The 15,188-nt window shown below is 44.5% G+C and overlaps 1 protein-coding gene across 1 annotated transcript in view; it reads left to right on the forward strand.

The window, feature by feature from the left end:
• The window catches only part of LOC121272247, a 131,606-nt gene that overhangs the window by 104,438 nt on the left and 11,980 nt on the right, over nucleotides 1–15,188 (forward strand). The window contains exons 29-35 of the mRNA XM_041178776.1: nucleotides 1,319–1,405; nucleotides 4,809–4,886; nucleotides 8,490–8,570; nucleotides 8,769–8,840; nucleotides 10,227–10,353; nucleotides 11,696–11,823; nucleotides 13,560–13,683. Coding sequence (XP_041034710.1) covers nucleotides 1,319–1,405; nucleotides 4,809–4,886; nucleotides 8,490–8,570; nucleotides 8,769–8,840; nucleotides 10,227–10,353; nucleotides 11,696–11,823; nucleotides 13,560–13,683 — 697 coding nt within the window. The remainder of the gene's footprint in view (nucleotides 1–1,318; nucleotides 1,406–4,808; nucleotides 4,887–8,489; nucleotides 8,571–8,768; nucleotides 8,841–10,226; nucleotides 10,354–11,695; nucleotides 11,824–13,559; nucleotides 13,684–15,188) is intronic.

The following is a 15,188-nucleotide window of genomic DNA, read 5'->3' on the forward strand; positions in this document are numbered from 1 at the left end:
GGGAAAGTCAGAGGGTATAGTGAATACATGGCTGGGGCTGGGATTGGAAGACGGGACAGGGACAGAGGGATGGGCAGGGCTGGAGAGTCCTGGATGGCCATTGGTGTCGATGAGTTGTTGGAGCTTGCGTTCGTTTGCACCTGAAAGAAAGAGACAAAGTTTCTTGTTGAGGCATCAGAAGAGACGAAGAATAAAATGAAACTGGGGGCAAGGACAGCTTAGAGATAGGGTGAGTCGATGCTGCTGGAGGGAGAGGTTAGTGTGTTCATATGGCAGCGCAAGGCACTGAGTGTGGATCTCAGGATGCGATGAGAACAGCAGTCCGAGGAGCGTTGTATGTCCCGGAGATAGCTGTAATCCTGGGTGGGTTCGAAACGTGAGGGATGGAACTTCAGTTGAAATCCACGTAAACACCTCGTTAAACACCAGGAGAGAACAGTACTTCTTCAAGGGAGGCATTCCTGGAAGAGAAGTGGCAGTCAATTAAACACTAAGATAAAAGCAAAATGCTGCGGATGCTGGAAATCTGAAACAAAAACAAAAATAGCTGGAACAACTCAGCAGGTCTGACAGCATCTGCGGAGAAGAATACAGCTGACATTTCGAGTCCGTATGACTCTTCATTAGAACTAAAGAAATATATAAATGTGGTGAAATATAAGCTGGTTGAGCGGGGGGTGGGACAGGTGGAGCTGGATAGAGGGCCAGTGATAGGTGGAGGCAAAGAAGAGATTGCCAGAGATGTCATAGACAAAAGGACAAATGTCCTACCCCCCTCAACCAGCTTAGATTTCACCACGTTTCTATATTTCTTTAGTTCTGATGAAGAGTCGTACGGATTCGAAACGTCAGCTGTATTCCTCTACGCAGGTGCTGTCAGACCTGCTGAGTTTTTCCAGTTATTTTTGTTATTGTCTCATGTTCCTATGTCTGTTCTTTCTGGTGAATGTTTTTACATAAGCATGGTGCAGAAATTTATACTTGTGACAATAAACTAAGCTAAAAAGTTATTGTCTGTACTTTTATAATAGAGAGAAGTTGCCTTTTGCGATTTGTGCCAATGCAACTAATGTGTTTCAGTTCATCTTGAACACACACCACTGACATGGTGCCCTTTGTGGCTGAACATCCTCCTTGATTCTTCTCCGTCAGGGAACCACACACAAAGAGTCACTCCCCGGAGGGTGGTTGACAAAGGCAGAACCAAACGCCAATGAGAGTCAATGTCACGAAAGGGGAGACTAGCGAACAGGGATTAAACTGGATCCCATTCACTGATGTGCCCGGTAATATAACAAAGCTCTTTGTTTCTTAAAAGCTGCTTCAAATGAGAAAAGTGAGGAGGAAGAGAAGGAATTTATTACACTCTTGCTTCAGCAGCAGCAGAAACGAAAACAGGAAAAACGTAAGTGAATAAATCTTCTTACAAGTTGAGATCACCTTTTTCTTATCCTCTTCAAGCAGTATGCTGTCTTCCCTGGCCAAGCCGACGCCAAGGGTGGAGAGTGGGGCAGGAACAAACCAGGGCCTCTAGTAGACGCTGGGCTAGAAGAGCGGGAGAGGCTGTAGGCACAAGTGTGATGGGGTAGTGGACCTAGAGTATTCCTTGTCTAGCAAAATTGTCACAGAACTCATTGTTTCTTCCTCAAAAAGTGGTTTTAAGTGAGGAAAGCAAAGAGGATGAGTGGAAGGACAAGCTGCCTGGGGTAAAGAAGAAAATTGCAGAAAAACTTAAGTAAATAAAAATAAATTTTGCTTTCTCCTCAGTCTCTTAACCCCATATCTGCTCAGTGGACAAGGAGGCTGGCAGGCACTTGGGTCCTAGACCCTGCCTGTTCAACTCTACTCCTGACCACCAGGGTCACCCAGTGAAGGTTGGCTTAATTGGGGAGATGGTGGCATATGGGTATTGTCACTGGACTAGTAATCCGGAGGCCCAGGCTAAAGCTCTGGGGACGTGGGTTCAAAACCCACCATGGCAGCTGGTGGAATTTAAATTCTATTAATAAAATCGGGAATTGAAAACTAGTCTGTGACCGTGAAATTACCATGGATTAACAATGGTTCACTAATACCCCTTTGGGGAAGGAAATCTGCCGTCCTTACCTGGTCTGGCCCACGTGTGACCCCAGACCCACAGCAAATGTGGTTAATGCCCTCTGAGATGATGTGGATGGTTCAAGGGCAATTAGGGATGGGCAATTAGTGTTGGCCTTGCCAGCGACGGCAGCATCCCTGAAAGAGTTTTTTTTTAAATTCACAGGCTGTGCGAGTATATTGGCAATATTCATGTTTCATTCAAATACTCTAGTGTATAGCATGCATTTCCTGTCATCTTGGGAAGTGTCTTTTTTTTTTCAAGGCTGCGTTTGCTGACAACGCTGTGTGTGCACAGTTTATCTGCCAACGGCGTGTTTATAGAGGGCAATGTGCAGCAGGGCACATGCCATCTTTATAGGGGGCAATGAGCGACATGAACCCAGGTTATTAAGTTTCAAAAATTCGATTGCATGCATCAAAATAAAGTGGCTATCTTGCGAGCTACATATTTCGAGCAACCTGGTCACTAAGGGCAGAATTTATCGCTCGTCGGGCGGGCATGTGCCTGACCCGAACGAGCGTAAAATGATGCACAATGATGCCGGGCAAGCTTCCAGCATGGGAGTTGGCAGTGTGCCCGCCGACAATTCAAAGGCCCATTAAGGCCTAACGGTTGGCAGACAGGCGAAAAGACCAGGCGGCTTTTGCAATTTTTGCGAAAACTCATCCATGGGAGGGATGTGGTTTCGATCCGTCTTTTTTAATAATTTAGAAATTATTGTGAAAATTTTTACATATCCCTGCTCGTGTGACAGAGTCACGTGAGGGGACATGTTATTTAACATATACAGTGCTTTATTTTTCATTTTCAAATCTGTTCATCTCCCGAAGGCAGCTCAGTGCCTCAGGGAGCTTTTCTAGCAAGTACCCACGTATGCGCACTTGCCCTCCTCCTCCACCCAACCTCTCTCTCTCTCTCTCTCTCTCTCTCTCTCTCTCTCTCTCTCTCTCTCTCTCTCCCCCCCCCCCCCCCCCCCCCCCCCCCCCCGCCAGCTGCCACATGTGTTTCATGTTGGGCAGGGGCTGTATTTGACCTGCCGGTGTGAAATCGCGGTCCGGCCCTGATCGTGGGCGGCTTCACGACCCCTCCCGCCCACCTGCCGAGGGACAAATTCTGCCTTAAGTGATGTGTGAGATCCACAAACTAAGAGCATATTGCGATAACTAAGTTAAAAAGCACAATGTGCTGGCAGTGTGCTGGGTAGACTGATGTGTGCATGTCATTCCTGCGCATGCGCATAATGGTTATCAGCTGGACATATTGCGTTTTTTTATTTATTCTTTAATGGGATGTGGGCATCACTGGCAAGTCCAGCATTTGTTGTACATCCCTAATTTCTTTGAACTGAGTGGCTCGCTAGGCCATTTCAGAGGGCAGTCCGGAGTTAACCACATTGCTGTGGGTCTGGGGCTACATATAGGCCAGGCTAGGTAAGGACAGCAGATCTCCTTCCCCAAAGTGAATCAGATGGATTTTTACAACAATCGATGATAGTTGCCATGGACACCATTACTGAGACTAGCTTTGTATTTATTGAATTTAGATTCCACTAGCTGCCGTAGTGAGACTGGAACCCATGTTACCAGGGTATTAGGCTCTGGAGCAATGACATTCCCACTATGCCATTGTATTACCCCCTAAATGCTACTTATGTGACATCCAGCTGTTACAATTTGTGTATTGCTTGCATTTCTATAGCGCCTTTCACAACCCCAGGACATGGCCTTACAGTGAATGAAGTGATTTTGAAGTGTAGTCATTGGTGTAATGCAGTGAACCCGGCAGCCATATTTATGCTCCCACAGACAGTAATGTGATAAATGGCAAGATCGTCTGCTTAGATATCGTTGAGGGATAAATGTTTTCACGAGCCTGGAGGACTTCCGTGGCTCTTGGTAACATTCACATCTCTGAGTCAGGATCATGTGTTCAAGCCCCCCACCTCCTGAGACTTGAGCATCTAATCCAGACCGGCACTTCAGTGCAACGCTGAGGGAGAGCTGCGATGTCACAGCTGCCGTCTGTTAGATGAAGTGTTAAGCTGAGGCTTCACCTGCGTCTTAGATGGATACAAAAAAATTCCATAGCCATTATTCAAAATTTGAGCAGGAGAGTTATAAAGTCATAAAATCATTACAGCATAGAAGGAGTCCATTCGGTTTACTGAGTCCATGCTGCCTCTCTGCAGAGCAGTCCAGTCATTCCCATCTCTCCTCCTCCCCCGTACCCACTCTTGCTGTATCCCAGTAGCCCTGCAAATTTATTTCCCTTGAGTGCCCATCCATTTTCCTTTTGAAATCATTAATCGCTGTGCTCCCACAACCCTGATAATGACTTCCAGGCCATTATCACTCACTGCGTAAAAGAACCTCTGTGCAGCATCCTGGCCAATATTATCCAACATCACTATCTCCTCTGCATCCTCTTGACATCCTTTATAAAGTGTTGTGCCCAGAATTAGGACACAGTGCTCTAGCTGAGAGCGAGCCAGTGATGTATAAAGATTTTGTACTCCGTGTCCCTGTTTGTTTGCAAAGCCCAGGATCTCGCACACTTTTTTTGAGGCCCTGGCCAACTTTGTACCTTCGGGAGGTGAAAGGGGAGAATTAGCAGAAAGAAAGTCGACCAGATCTCACTTGTAAAAATGTGGGGCCTCGACATTGTTCGCAGACTACTGTCATTAAACCTTTTCTTTCTTCCTGAAAAGATACTTTAAGTGAGAAAAGAGAAGGGGAAACTGCCCCTCTACTTCAGAAGAAGAAGAAGAAAAAAAATCAGGAGAAGGGTAAGAAATGTTTTTTTAACACTTGAAATTGTATTCGCCTCAGCTTTATCAGTGACAACCATTGCTCCTTTGGGCAGGGAGCCTGGCAGACACACAGATCCCAGACTCGTGCCAGTGCAACACTCTGCCTGGCCCTAAGGGACATTGATTACAGAATGACACAATTAGCTGGTTGTATCTAAATGGGATGGTATTATTGGCAGTATTAGGGCTTGTGAGTAATCTGCATATCCTATATTTCCAAGAAGTGTCGTGTTACGCTTATGTCATGCCTAGCAGCCACATTTCACAGGGATATACTTATTTCTCAGCTTGCTCAGCTCCCAGTTTGCCTCCAAGATAATGCTTACCGACCTGATTTTTTTTTTAGGACTGATGTTAATCTTTTGGCCCTTTTCCCTTCCCTGGCGCAGACCTGACAAGTCCATCTCCCAACCTGCTACCACTCACCACACACCCGACAAGCTGAGGGGGCTGAAACGCATAACAGTAGGAGAGAGAGGCAGAATGAGGCAGGGACAGAGGAAGGACAGGAAAGCTGAAATGACAGTGTAGAACAAGTGGAGAGAGACACTGGCGACGTGCTGTAATTGAGTGTCAGCTGCCGCTCAGTGGACAGCACTCTTGCCGTTGAAGCAGAAGGGCATGGGTTCAACTTCCACTCCAGGATTGGAGCACAGAGATCAAGGCTGGCACCTCAAGTGCAGCACTGAGGGGAGTGCTGCTCAGAGGTGCTATCTTTTGGGTGACACGTTAAACCAAGACCCTGTCTGCCTTCCCATGGGGTCGTAAAGATTCCATGATGCTACTTCAAAGAAGAGTAGGGGAGTTTGCACCAGTGTTTTGGTCCAATAGTTATCCCTTAAGCCACATCAGAGAAACATTATTTGCTGATTTAACACATCACTGTTTGTGGGAGCTTGCTGTGGGCAGCTTGGCTGCAATGTTTCCCACATTGCAGCAGTGACTACGCTTCATGGCTATAAATTGCTTTGGGAAGTCCTGTGTTCATGAAAAGCACTGCATAAATACAAATCTTTCCGTGTTAATATACCAGTTAATTGTCTGTGTGACTGCTCATAATCAGTTGACACGCTTTATACTTTTTTAAAAATTTGTTCATGGGATGTGGCCGTCACAGGCTAAGCCAGCATTTATTGCCCATCCCTAATGGCCCTTTTTCAGAGGGCATTTTAAGAGTCAGCCACATTGCTGTGTGGGTCTGGAGTCACATGTAAGCTGTACCCGGTAAGGACGGCAGATTTCCTTCCCTAAAGGATATTAGTGAACCGGATGGGTTTTTACAACAGTTGTCAAGGGTTTCATGGTCATCATCAGACTTTTAATTCCAGATTTTTATTGAATTCAAATTTCACCATCTGCCATATTGGGATTCAAGCCCAGGCCCCAAGAGCATTACCCTGGCTCTCTGGAATACAAGTCTGCCACCGCCTCCCCTTAACTTCTACTCTGCCATTTCTGTTCTTGTATTTAAGAGATTGGACGAGCAATACAGAGATCTCGAGTTCTAATCCAACCATGGCAGGTAGTGAAATTGACATCAATTTTCCGAATTATTGTTAAAATCCTACTTTTTCACTAATGTACCTCCTTCAGGAAAGCAGTTCCTCAATGGAACCCAGTCTCCTACAGGGAGTCCTCACTTAAAGAGGTGGCTGTGTTCCTGAAAATCGCCACTTTTAAGTGAAACCCCGTTAAGTGAAGCATAGTTTGCCATAGGAATCAATGTTAAAGCCAGAATTAGGTTTCTGAGGACAGTTGTTACCCTGAAAAATCAATGTAAAAATTGAACGATACATGTGCTGCGCTGTGCGTTCCTAATTAAAATATCCTGCAAAATAAAATAATTCACTGAATATAACAAATACTATAAATTTAAACACAGGTACAGGACAGTACAGAGCAGCACCCCTGTATAGCAAAGAATTATTTTATAAACAGGAGTCCACAGCAGCTCCTCAGGTACATATAGTACAGGCAGCAGAGAAATTTGAAAAACAAAGTTTATCGTACAGTACCTGCACTGTACAGCGGAGAATTCTTTCAAAAAACAAAGTCCACAGAGTTCCTCAACTAGTACAGCAAAAAAAACAGTTTAAAAATGAAGTTTAGTTGAGGGCACGGAGCACCTGAAAAGTCAGCAAAAATTCATGTTCCTCAAATATACAGTAAGGGCAAAATGGCACCAGCACAATTACAAACCAGACTCTACTCTCAGAATCACTGGGCCTGGTCATGTGATGACATGTGCAGGGGGTGGGGGGCCACACTGCACTTTAATTAGAACCCATCTGTAAAAAATTAAGCCCTTTTTAAACGAAACTACTTTAAAAGGGGACACTTAAAACGGGAACTCCCTATACATGTCCCATGGTCTGTGGTTCACCATTGGTGCACATATAGAAAATACTGCCTTTCCGATGTTGCCCACGTTGCGCAAACAAGTTTTTAAAAATGACCAGTAATGGAAAGAAAGGCTTTAGGTATGGAGCAATAGTGAGTAAACGGAGGTGAGATATAGATGATGAGATAATTGAGTAGCCACTTGGGCCCATGTTGCCAACGAGCTTTGTTTCTTAATGTCCCTCTTGCACCCAGAGAGAGAGAGGCTTTAAAAACCCACTTCACAAAGCCACCTAGTCACCAAAACATGCAACTACATTGTGACATAACAAAATTGAATGGAAGATGACAATTTAAAACGGTGATTTCTGGCAGGGAAGAGTGATCAAGTGTTCTGACAACAGGAAGTAACATTTGTGGACTTGGACTCCCTGCTGATGGTTTTTGATAGCGTGTATCGATTTGGTTTTCATATAAATGCAAAATTTGGAGTGGCAAGTATTCTCCCTTCTTGATTCATGGCAGTGTAATTATAAACAACTGCGATGGCCTCCATGCCCGAATGACCTGTTGATAGCCATTCTCCAGACCCACACATAACAAATGGGCATTTCGGTGAGGCCCTGAAGGATAGTTGGAACTGGGGCAACACTACCCAAGCGAGAGCCGATATTGTTGGGAAAGGGAAGGGAAAATAATTAGTGTGGAAATGAAATTGGATCTCATTTATCATAATATGAGGTTCTGTCTGTGCTTTTTTTTAAATTCATTCATGGGGTGAAGGCATCACCGGCAAGGCCAGCATATGTTGCCCATCTCTAATTGCCCTTGAACTGAGTGGCTTGCTCAGGTCACTTCAGAAGATGGTGAAGAGTCAACCATATTTGCTGTGGGTTTAGAGTCAGAAATAGGTCAGACCGGGTAAAGACGGCAGATTTCCTTCCCTAAAGGACATTAGTGAACCGAGATGGGTTTTCATGACCATTAATGATAATTTCATAATTACTGTTACTGGCTTTCAATTCCAGATTCTATTGAATGAATTTAAATTCCAACAGCTGCTGTGGTGGGATTTGAACCCTTGATCCCAAAGCGTTAGCCTGGGCCTCTGGATTACGAGTCCATTACTGCCAGGCCACCATCTCCCCTAAAATACCACAGGCAATGAACTGGTATAAAAAAAAGGCTTGCAATCTGATTGCCCGGTCCCATTGTCACTAAACATTGTTTCTCCCTCAGAAGTTATCTTAAGCGAGAAGCGAGTAGAGGAGGGGGAGAAAGTTGCCTCTGTGCTGAAAAAGAAAAAAAGTAAGGAAAAAAGTAAGTGGGATTAAACATTTTTTTTCAAAAATATATTGGAAGTTGTATTTGTTCTCGGTCCTTTGACCCCGCAGCCTGTTCCGTTAGCAAGGAGGCTGGCAGATGCAGGTGTCCCAGACTCTTCCAGTGCACTTTTGTGCTCTCTGTGGTTGCCCAGTCCGCCATCCGTCATTAAACTCTTATTTTCTTTCTCAAAAGTTGTTCTAAGTACGATAAGAGCAGAGAAGGACACTGCACGTCCAAAGAAGAAGAAGAAAAAGCAGGAGATAAGTATGTCAAAGAAAACGGTTAGAGAAATATTTTCTCCCTTCCCCTTGCCTGCCAGGCACCAGGATCCTGCTGCACAGAAGGAGGCTATTCGGCCCCTCGTGCCTATCATGCCCTGGAAAGGGCTACCCAGTTCGTCCCACTACCTCCACCCACCCCCATTCTTTCCCCTTAGCTCTGTGAAATGTTCCCCTTCAAGTATTTACCCGATTCCCTTTCAAAAAATAATAATTAAATCTGCTTACACCACCCGTTCAGGCAGCACATTCCATAAGAACATAAAAAATAGGAGCGGGAGTAGGCCATTCGGCCTTCAAGCCTGCTGTGCCATTCAGTGAGATCAGGGCTGACCTTCTACTTCAACACCATTTTATTGCACTCTCCCCCTACCCCTTGATGTTTTTAATATGTAGAAATCAATCGATCGCTGTCTTGAACGTACTCGACAACTGAGCCTCCACAGCCCTCTGGGGCAGAGAATTCCAAAGATTCATTACCCTCTGAAGACATTTCTCCTCATCTCGGTTCTAAATGGCCTGCCCCTTAGTCTGAGGCTATGTCTCCTGGTTCTAAACACCCCCAGCCAGGGAAACCACCCTTCCTGCATCTACCCTGTCGAGTACTGTAAGAATGTTGTACATTTGAATGAGACCACCTCTCATTCTTCTAAACTCTAGAGAATAAAGACCCAGTCTATTGAATCTTTCCTCATAGGACAATCCCTCCATCCCAGGGATCAGTTTGGTGATCAGAACCAGATCACAGTAACTCACCGTATTGTGGGGGGGGGGTAGTTTTCTCATGTTGTCTCTTGTTTGTTTTGCCAACCAACGATGAACAAAATTATCTTGGATAGAATCTGGCCAAATGGCATACCAGCAGGGGCCTAATTGGGGATTAAATTTTCTCATCTCTTGCGTTGTCCAGCTTGCCCTTCTGTTGCACTCCATACATCCCTGCACCCAATGCCAGTGTCCACTAAAGCAACAGTGTCAAGGGTTAAATTATGAGGACAGGTTGCATAAACTTAGCTGTGTGCTACCTTGAGATTAGAAGGTTGAATGCTGGCCTATTCACAGTGATTCTCAAACCTTCATGTTTGAAGCACGATCTCAGTTCCCCTCCATGCGCTGTCTCCTCCCAGGTGAGACAACCAACGCCCAGTCTGTGGTGATGCACCTCCCGGCTCACACCAGGCCCGCCTCAGGATAAGCTCAATTATTTTGGGGTCCCAGTTTGCTGACCCCGTTTGAGAACCACAGATCCAATCGTGATGTTTAAAACGGTGAAGCATTTAATTGGAGTCGATAGGAAGAAACCATTACCTTTGAGGGAATCAAAAACGAGAGGTTCTAGTACTTGATTTATGTTTATTTATTGTTCTTGCAGGTTCCTGGTGTCTCTGCATACAGAAAGTACGGTCTCAGGAAGCTCTGTCTGAGCTGAAGACAGCCGTTGCTAATTTTCTCAATGAAAGATCAGTCGCCTACAAAGAGATTGTACTGTATCCTGATAGGTACGACTTTGGGTTACCCTCACTGTTGGTGTATTTTGTGCCCAAGAGGGAAATGGTGTCACTGCTGGGGGATGAAGTGTTTTTCTTTCAGCTCTTGGCATCTAGTGTCAGAACCGCTTCCAGATCACATACAGCATGGGGTTAGATACAGAGTAAAGCTCCCTCTACATTGTCCCCATCCAACACTCCCAGGACAGGTACAGCACGGGGTTAGATACAGAGTAAAGCTCCCTCTACATTGTCCCCATCAAACACTCCCAGGACAGACACATGAGTGAAGCTTCTTTTCCACTGTAACATCAAGTGCCTTTGAATCAGGAAAAAGATTGATAGAGGTACATTTAAACTTCTTAACCAAGGTCTTTAACAAAGTTAAATTCAACAAAGTCCCCAGTTGTCACTTTGAATCTTGAAGAAAGACTTGCATTTACACAATACATATCGCAGCTTTCAAAGGTCCCAACCCTTCATGCAGGCAGTGAATTACCTTGTGAAGTGCAGTTATTGTGTCATAAAATGTAACAGACGTGCGCACAGAAATACCCCACAAGCAACAGCGAGGTGACTGACTTTGAACTGTGGGGAGAAATGTTGGGCAGGGTGCCAAAGAGCAAATGGGATCTTCAATGTCCACCTGAGCCAGCGGAACGCGCAGTCAAGTCCTGGGTTTAACATCTCATTGGAAAGGCAGCGTCTTCGACAATGCAGGACCCTCTCAGTGCTCAGTCTCTTTTATGGGGAGTGATGGGTGAGTGGGGAGCCCATGGGACAGGGGTGGTGTTCAAACGCACAATACGGTCACCAGAGGCAAGACTGCTGTCAATGCACATCGTTTGGAAGCTTGCTTAGTCTGATTTCAAATGGGACCCAAATGAAATTGAGGGGATTTAAGCATCATCCTGTCAGTGTAGGTTCACATATTACTGTCCAAGAGATGAGTGGATGCAATTCCTTCCCAAAATTCTTCCTTGCTAGATGTAATCTCTTCATCCTGGTATTCTTTTACTAAATCATTTTTGCACCTTCTCCAGTGCCTCTATATCCTTTTATAGATTGTCCATAGTATGGGCGTGATCTTCTATGCAAGTTTAACATAACCTTTCTGCTTTTCAATTCTATCCCTTTAGAAATGAACCCCTGTGCTTTGATTCTTCTTTAGGCTCAATAACCTGCACCACAAATATGCTTAAATCCCTTCAATGTCATTGGGCAATCCTGTTCAATGTTATCTGAAATCAGACTTAGTGATTTGTGTCTTTCCTTTAAAAGAAGTATTTTTCTTATGTAAATAACAGCTCAGAGTATTTACAAATTGACTGATTTGTGGCTGTTTCACCTTTAGCTGCTCCGCTTGTGTTGAGCTCTCCTGTGAGGATGACCTGAATGAAGCTTTGCAGTTTGATCCATGCAAGATTATTGGGGAAGCAGCAAGGTTAAGCAAAGTAGAGAAACTGGGAGCTATAGTTGACGGTAAGTGAGTGACCTTTGCTACGCTTCCTTCGATTCTCAATGCTCTGCTTGAAGGCATTGACTCCTCCTGATGTAGGATTTCCCAGGCACCGATGGCCCTCCAGCTCATCGACAAAGAAGCCTGGCGATGCATGTGAGCCTGAACAAGGAGTGTCAGAAGGCTGCGTGGTGGACGTGCTACAACAGAGCCCTGATCCCTTCCTTTCCCAATGTCCACTGGCTTACCAGCCGGAGAGTGTGCCTGTTACCCCTTGCAAAGGGATGTCATTCCAGGTCTGTACCTGATCACAGAGACGGTAACATAGTTGTACTGTTACTGGGCTAGTAAGCCAGAAGCCTGGACTATTGCTCTGGAAACATGGGTTCAAATCCCTCAATGGAACCTGGGGGAGTTTAGATTAAGTTAATTGATAAACCTGGAATAAAATGCTCGCCCTGTTAATAGTGATCACGAAGCTACATTTGATTGTTGTAAAATCCCATCTGATTCACAAATGTCCTTCAGAGGAGCAATGTCACACTAGGTAAATAATAGGACAACTGATGGTCAAAGAGGTAGGTTTTAAGGAACAACTTAAAAGGAAGAGAGAACATAATAGAGAGGCAGAAAGATTTTAGGTGGGCAATTCCAGAGCGGAGGACAGCAGCAGCTGAAGGCACGGTTGCCAGTGGTGGGGCAGTTTAAAATCAGAGATGCTCAGGAGGCCAGAATTAGGTCAATTGTGCCTAAAAATATCAATCTTAACTTGAATCTGAAATGGATTAGCAAGTCACTTGGTTGTATCAAACTACTACAGAAGAAAGCACTGTGGGCGTACCTATAGGACACGGACTGCAGCAGTTGAAGAGTACGGCTCACTGCCACCTTCTGCAGGGCAATAAATATTGCCTGGACAGTGACGCCCATGTCCCACGAATGAATGTAAGAATAAATTGTGGCAAGTCTGCATTTCTTGCCTTCTTTCAGTCCCACCAATAATCTGTCCAAACTGTCATTTAATAGTTTCCATTGGATTGATCTCACTTGTCATGCTATGAGCAGGGTACATAAATCTCCATTGGATGTTGCATAAAACTTAAGTCTTTTCCCATTATTTTACTGTGGAGTGCAACTGTTGCGGGGGGTCGGGGGGAGTGGGGGGAGGGGCTAGTGTGGAAGCTACAAATGAACGCCAAGATGGCTTGGAACTGGCCTTCATGGAAACAGTAAAGAATGGTGCTTCTGACTAAGTGGTAGCTGATTTATTACTTTCTGACCTGCCTCAATCTCTGTAACCTGCAGCCCCTCTCCCACTCCAATTCTAGACTCCTTGAGCATCCCTGATTTTAATCGCTCCACCACTGGTGACTGCGCCTTCAGCTGCCGAGGTCCTCAGCTCTGGAATTCCTCACTCAAAATCTTTCTGCCTCGCTATCATGCTCTCTGTTCCTTTTCAAATTGCTCCTTAAAACCTACTTCTTTGACCAACAGTTGTCCTATTATGTAGCTTATGTGGCTCAGTATCAAATGTGTGTTTTGATAACATTCTTGTGAAGCCCTCTAGGGAAATGTTATGACATTAAAGGCACTATATCAATGCAAGTTGTGTGTGTTGCTGAAAGGAAATTTGTGCGGGGGAAGGGGGAGTTGTTGAAGGAGAAAATAAATTTAGAAATGAACAGGAGCAAGCTAAAGAATACAGATATTGGTACAAACTAGGGTGATTTTCACTTTATTATGTCTGTTTGCTTTGCAGGAAGTGACCCCAGGACACTGCCCATGAAAAGCCTTCCAAGTGAAGTCTGTGCCAAAGACCTTAAAAACTTATTTGAGAGAGTTGCTGGCATTTGGATACAAGAGTGTCAGCAAATTAACAAAAGGTACCTACTCATTGAGTTGTTGTGATCGGGAAGGCACTGCCTGTAAGAGTGGCGGATGCAGATTCAATCGTAACTTTCTAAAAGGAATGAGATTGATACTTGTGAATTATTCCTTTTTAAGGGTTACGAAGAACGAGTGGGGGAGCGGGATTAATTGGATAGCTCTGTCAGAGATCACAGACACAATGGGCTGCGTGGCTTCCTGCTGTGCTGTGTGTATGTATATAATATATATATCTATGATGGTACCTGAGCCACAGGCTTAGCATCCACTGATAAACCAAAAGAAGCAATGGCCACATGAGGAGAAACATTTTCACGCAGCAATTGGTTAGGATCAGTAATGCACTGCCTGAGCGTGTGGTAGAGGCTGGTTAAATCAAGGCTTTCAAAAGGGAATTGGATTGTTATCTGGAAAGGAAGAATGTGCAGGGTTTTGGGAAGACGGCTGGGGAGTGGTATGAGGCGAGCCGGTGCAGACAGGATGGGCCAAAATGGCGGCCTCCTGCTCTGTAACCATTCTGTGATTCAGAGGGAATAATCATCGCAAACCCTGCAAATATCTCAATAAGTTGAATGGTTTCCATTTAAATGCTGCATTAAAATGGAGGAAGCAACATTTAAAGGCCGATCCTTTTGTCTTTTTGAGGTATTTAAGGGCTCTGTGGAAGCCCTGCTGAAATGATTAAGAGCGGGCATAATAAAATTAGAGCGAAATCATTTAGAATGTAATTCGGGAAGCACTCCGTCACACAAAGGGTTACAGAAATCTGAAACTCTTGTCCCCAATAGTCTATGGATATAAGAAATTCTAAGACCTGAGGTAATAGATTTCTGCTGGGTACGGGTATCAACAGATTTTGAGTGAAGGTGAGTAAACAGAGTTGACGTTAAAGATCAGCCATGATGTAACTGAATGGTGCAGTAGACTCCGAGGGGCTGAATGGCCTAATTTTAGAGCTAAAACTAGCTCTAATTTTAAGATTATGCCTCCTTGTTCTGGGACCCCCCCCCCCAACTAGAGGAAATAGTTTCTCTTGATCAAGAGAAACTATCAATTTTTTAAAAATAATCTTAAACTTGAGTATTGCTGAAAATAAAGAGTACTGGTAACTACATATATTAATACGCAGGTCCCTGTTTTTTGCAGACAGAAAGACTATGTGTACACATTGCACCTGTTTCAGCTAAACAAAATAAGTGGCAGCTATTCATTGGTTCATTCCTCAGGGCAGTGCCTTAACCAATCAAAATCAAGCTGCCTGCTTTAAATTTCAAACAATACTTGGCAGTTAACTGTCGGTCACCATCAACTGGTGCATTCCCCATGACAATGCTTCTACCAATCAGAGTCCACTTGCCAGCCAATCAGCATCCCCTTCTCTTGTGGTATAAATTGTTGTCCCCTTTTTATTTGCAAATTGTCCCTTTGAGTGCAAGATGAAAAGCTTTGACATTTTTTTCAGCAATACTCAAGTTCTGTACCACAAAAAGACTATTCTTAA

Source organism: Carcharodon carcharias, chromosome 33, assembly GCF_017639515.1.
Source record: "Carcharodon carcharias isolate sCarCar2 chromosome 33, sCarCar2.pri, whole genome shotgun sequence".
Taxonomy (NCBI): Eukaryota; Metazoa; Chordata; class Chondrichthyes; order Lamniformes; family Lamnidae; genus Carcharodon; species Carcharodon carcharias.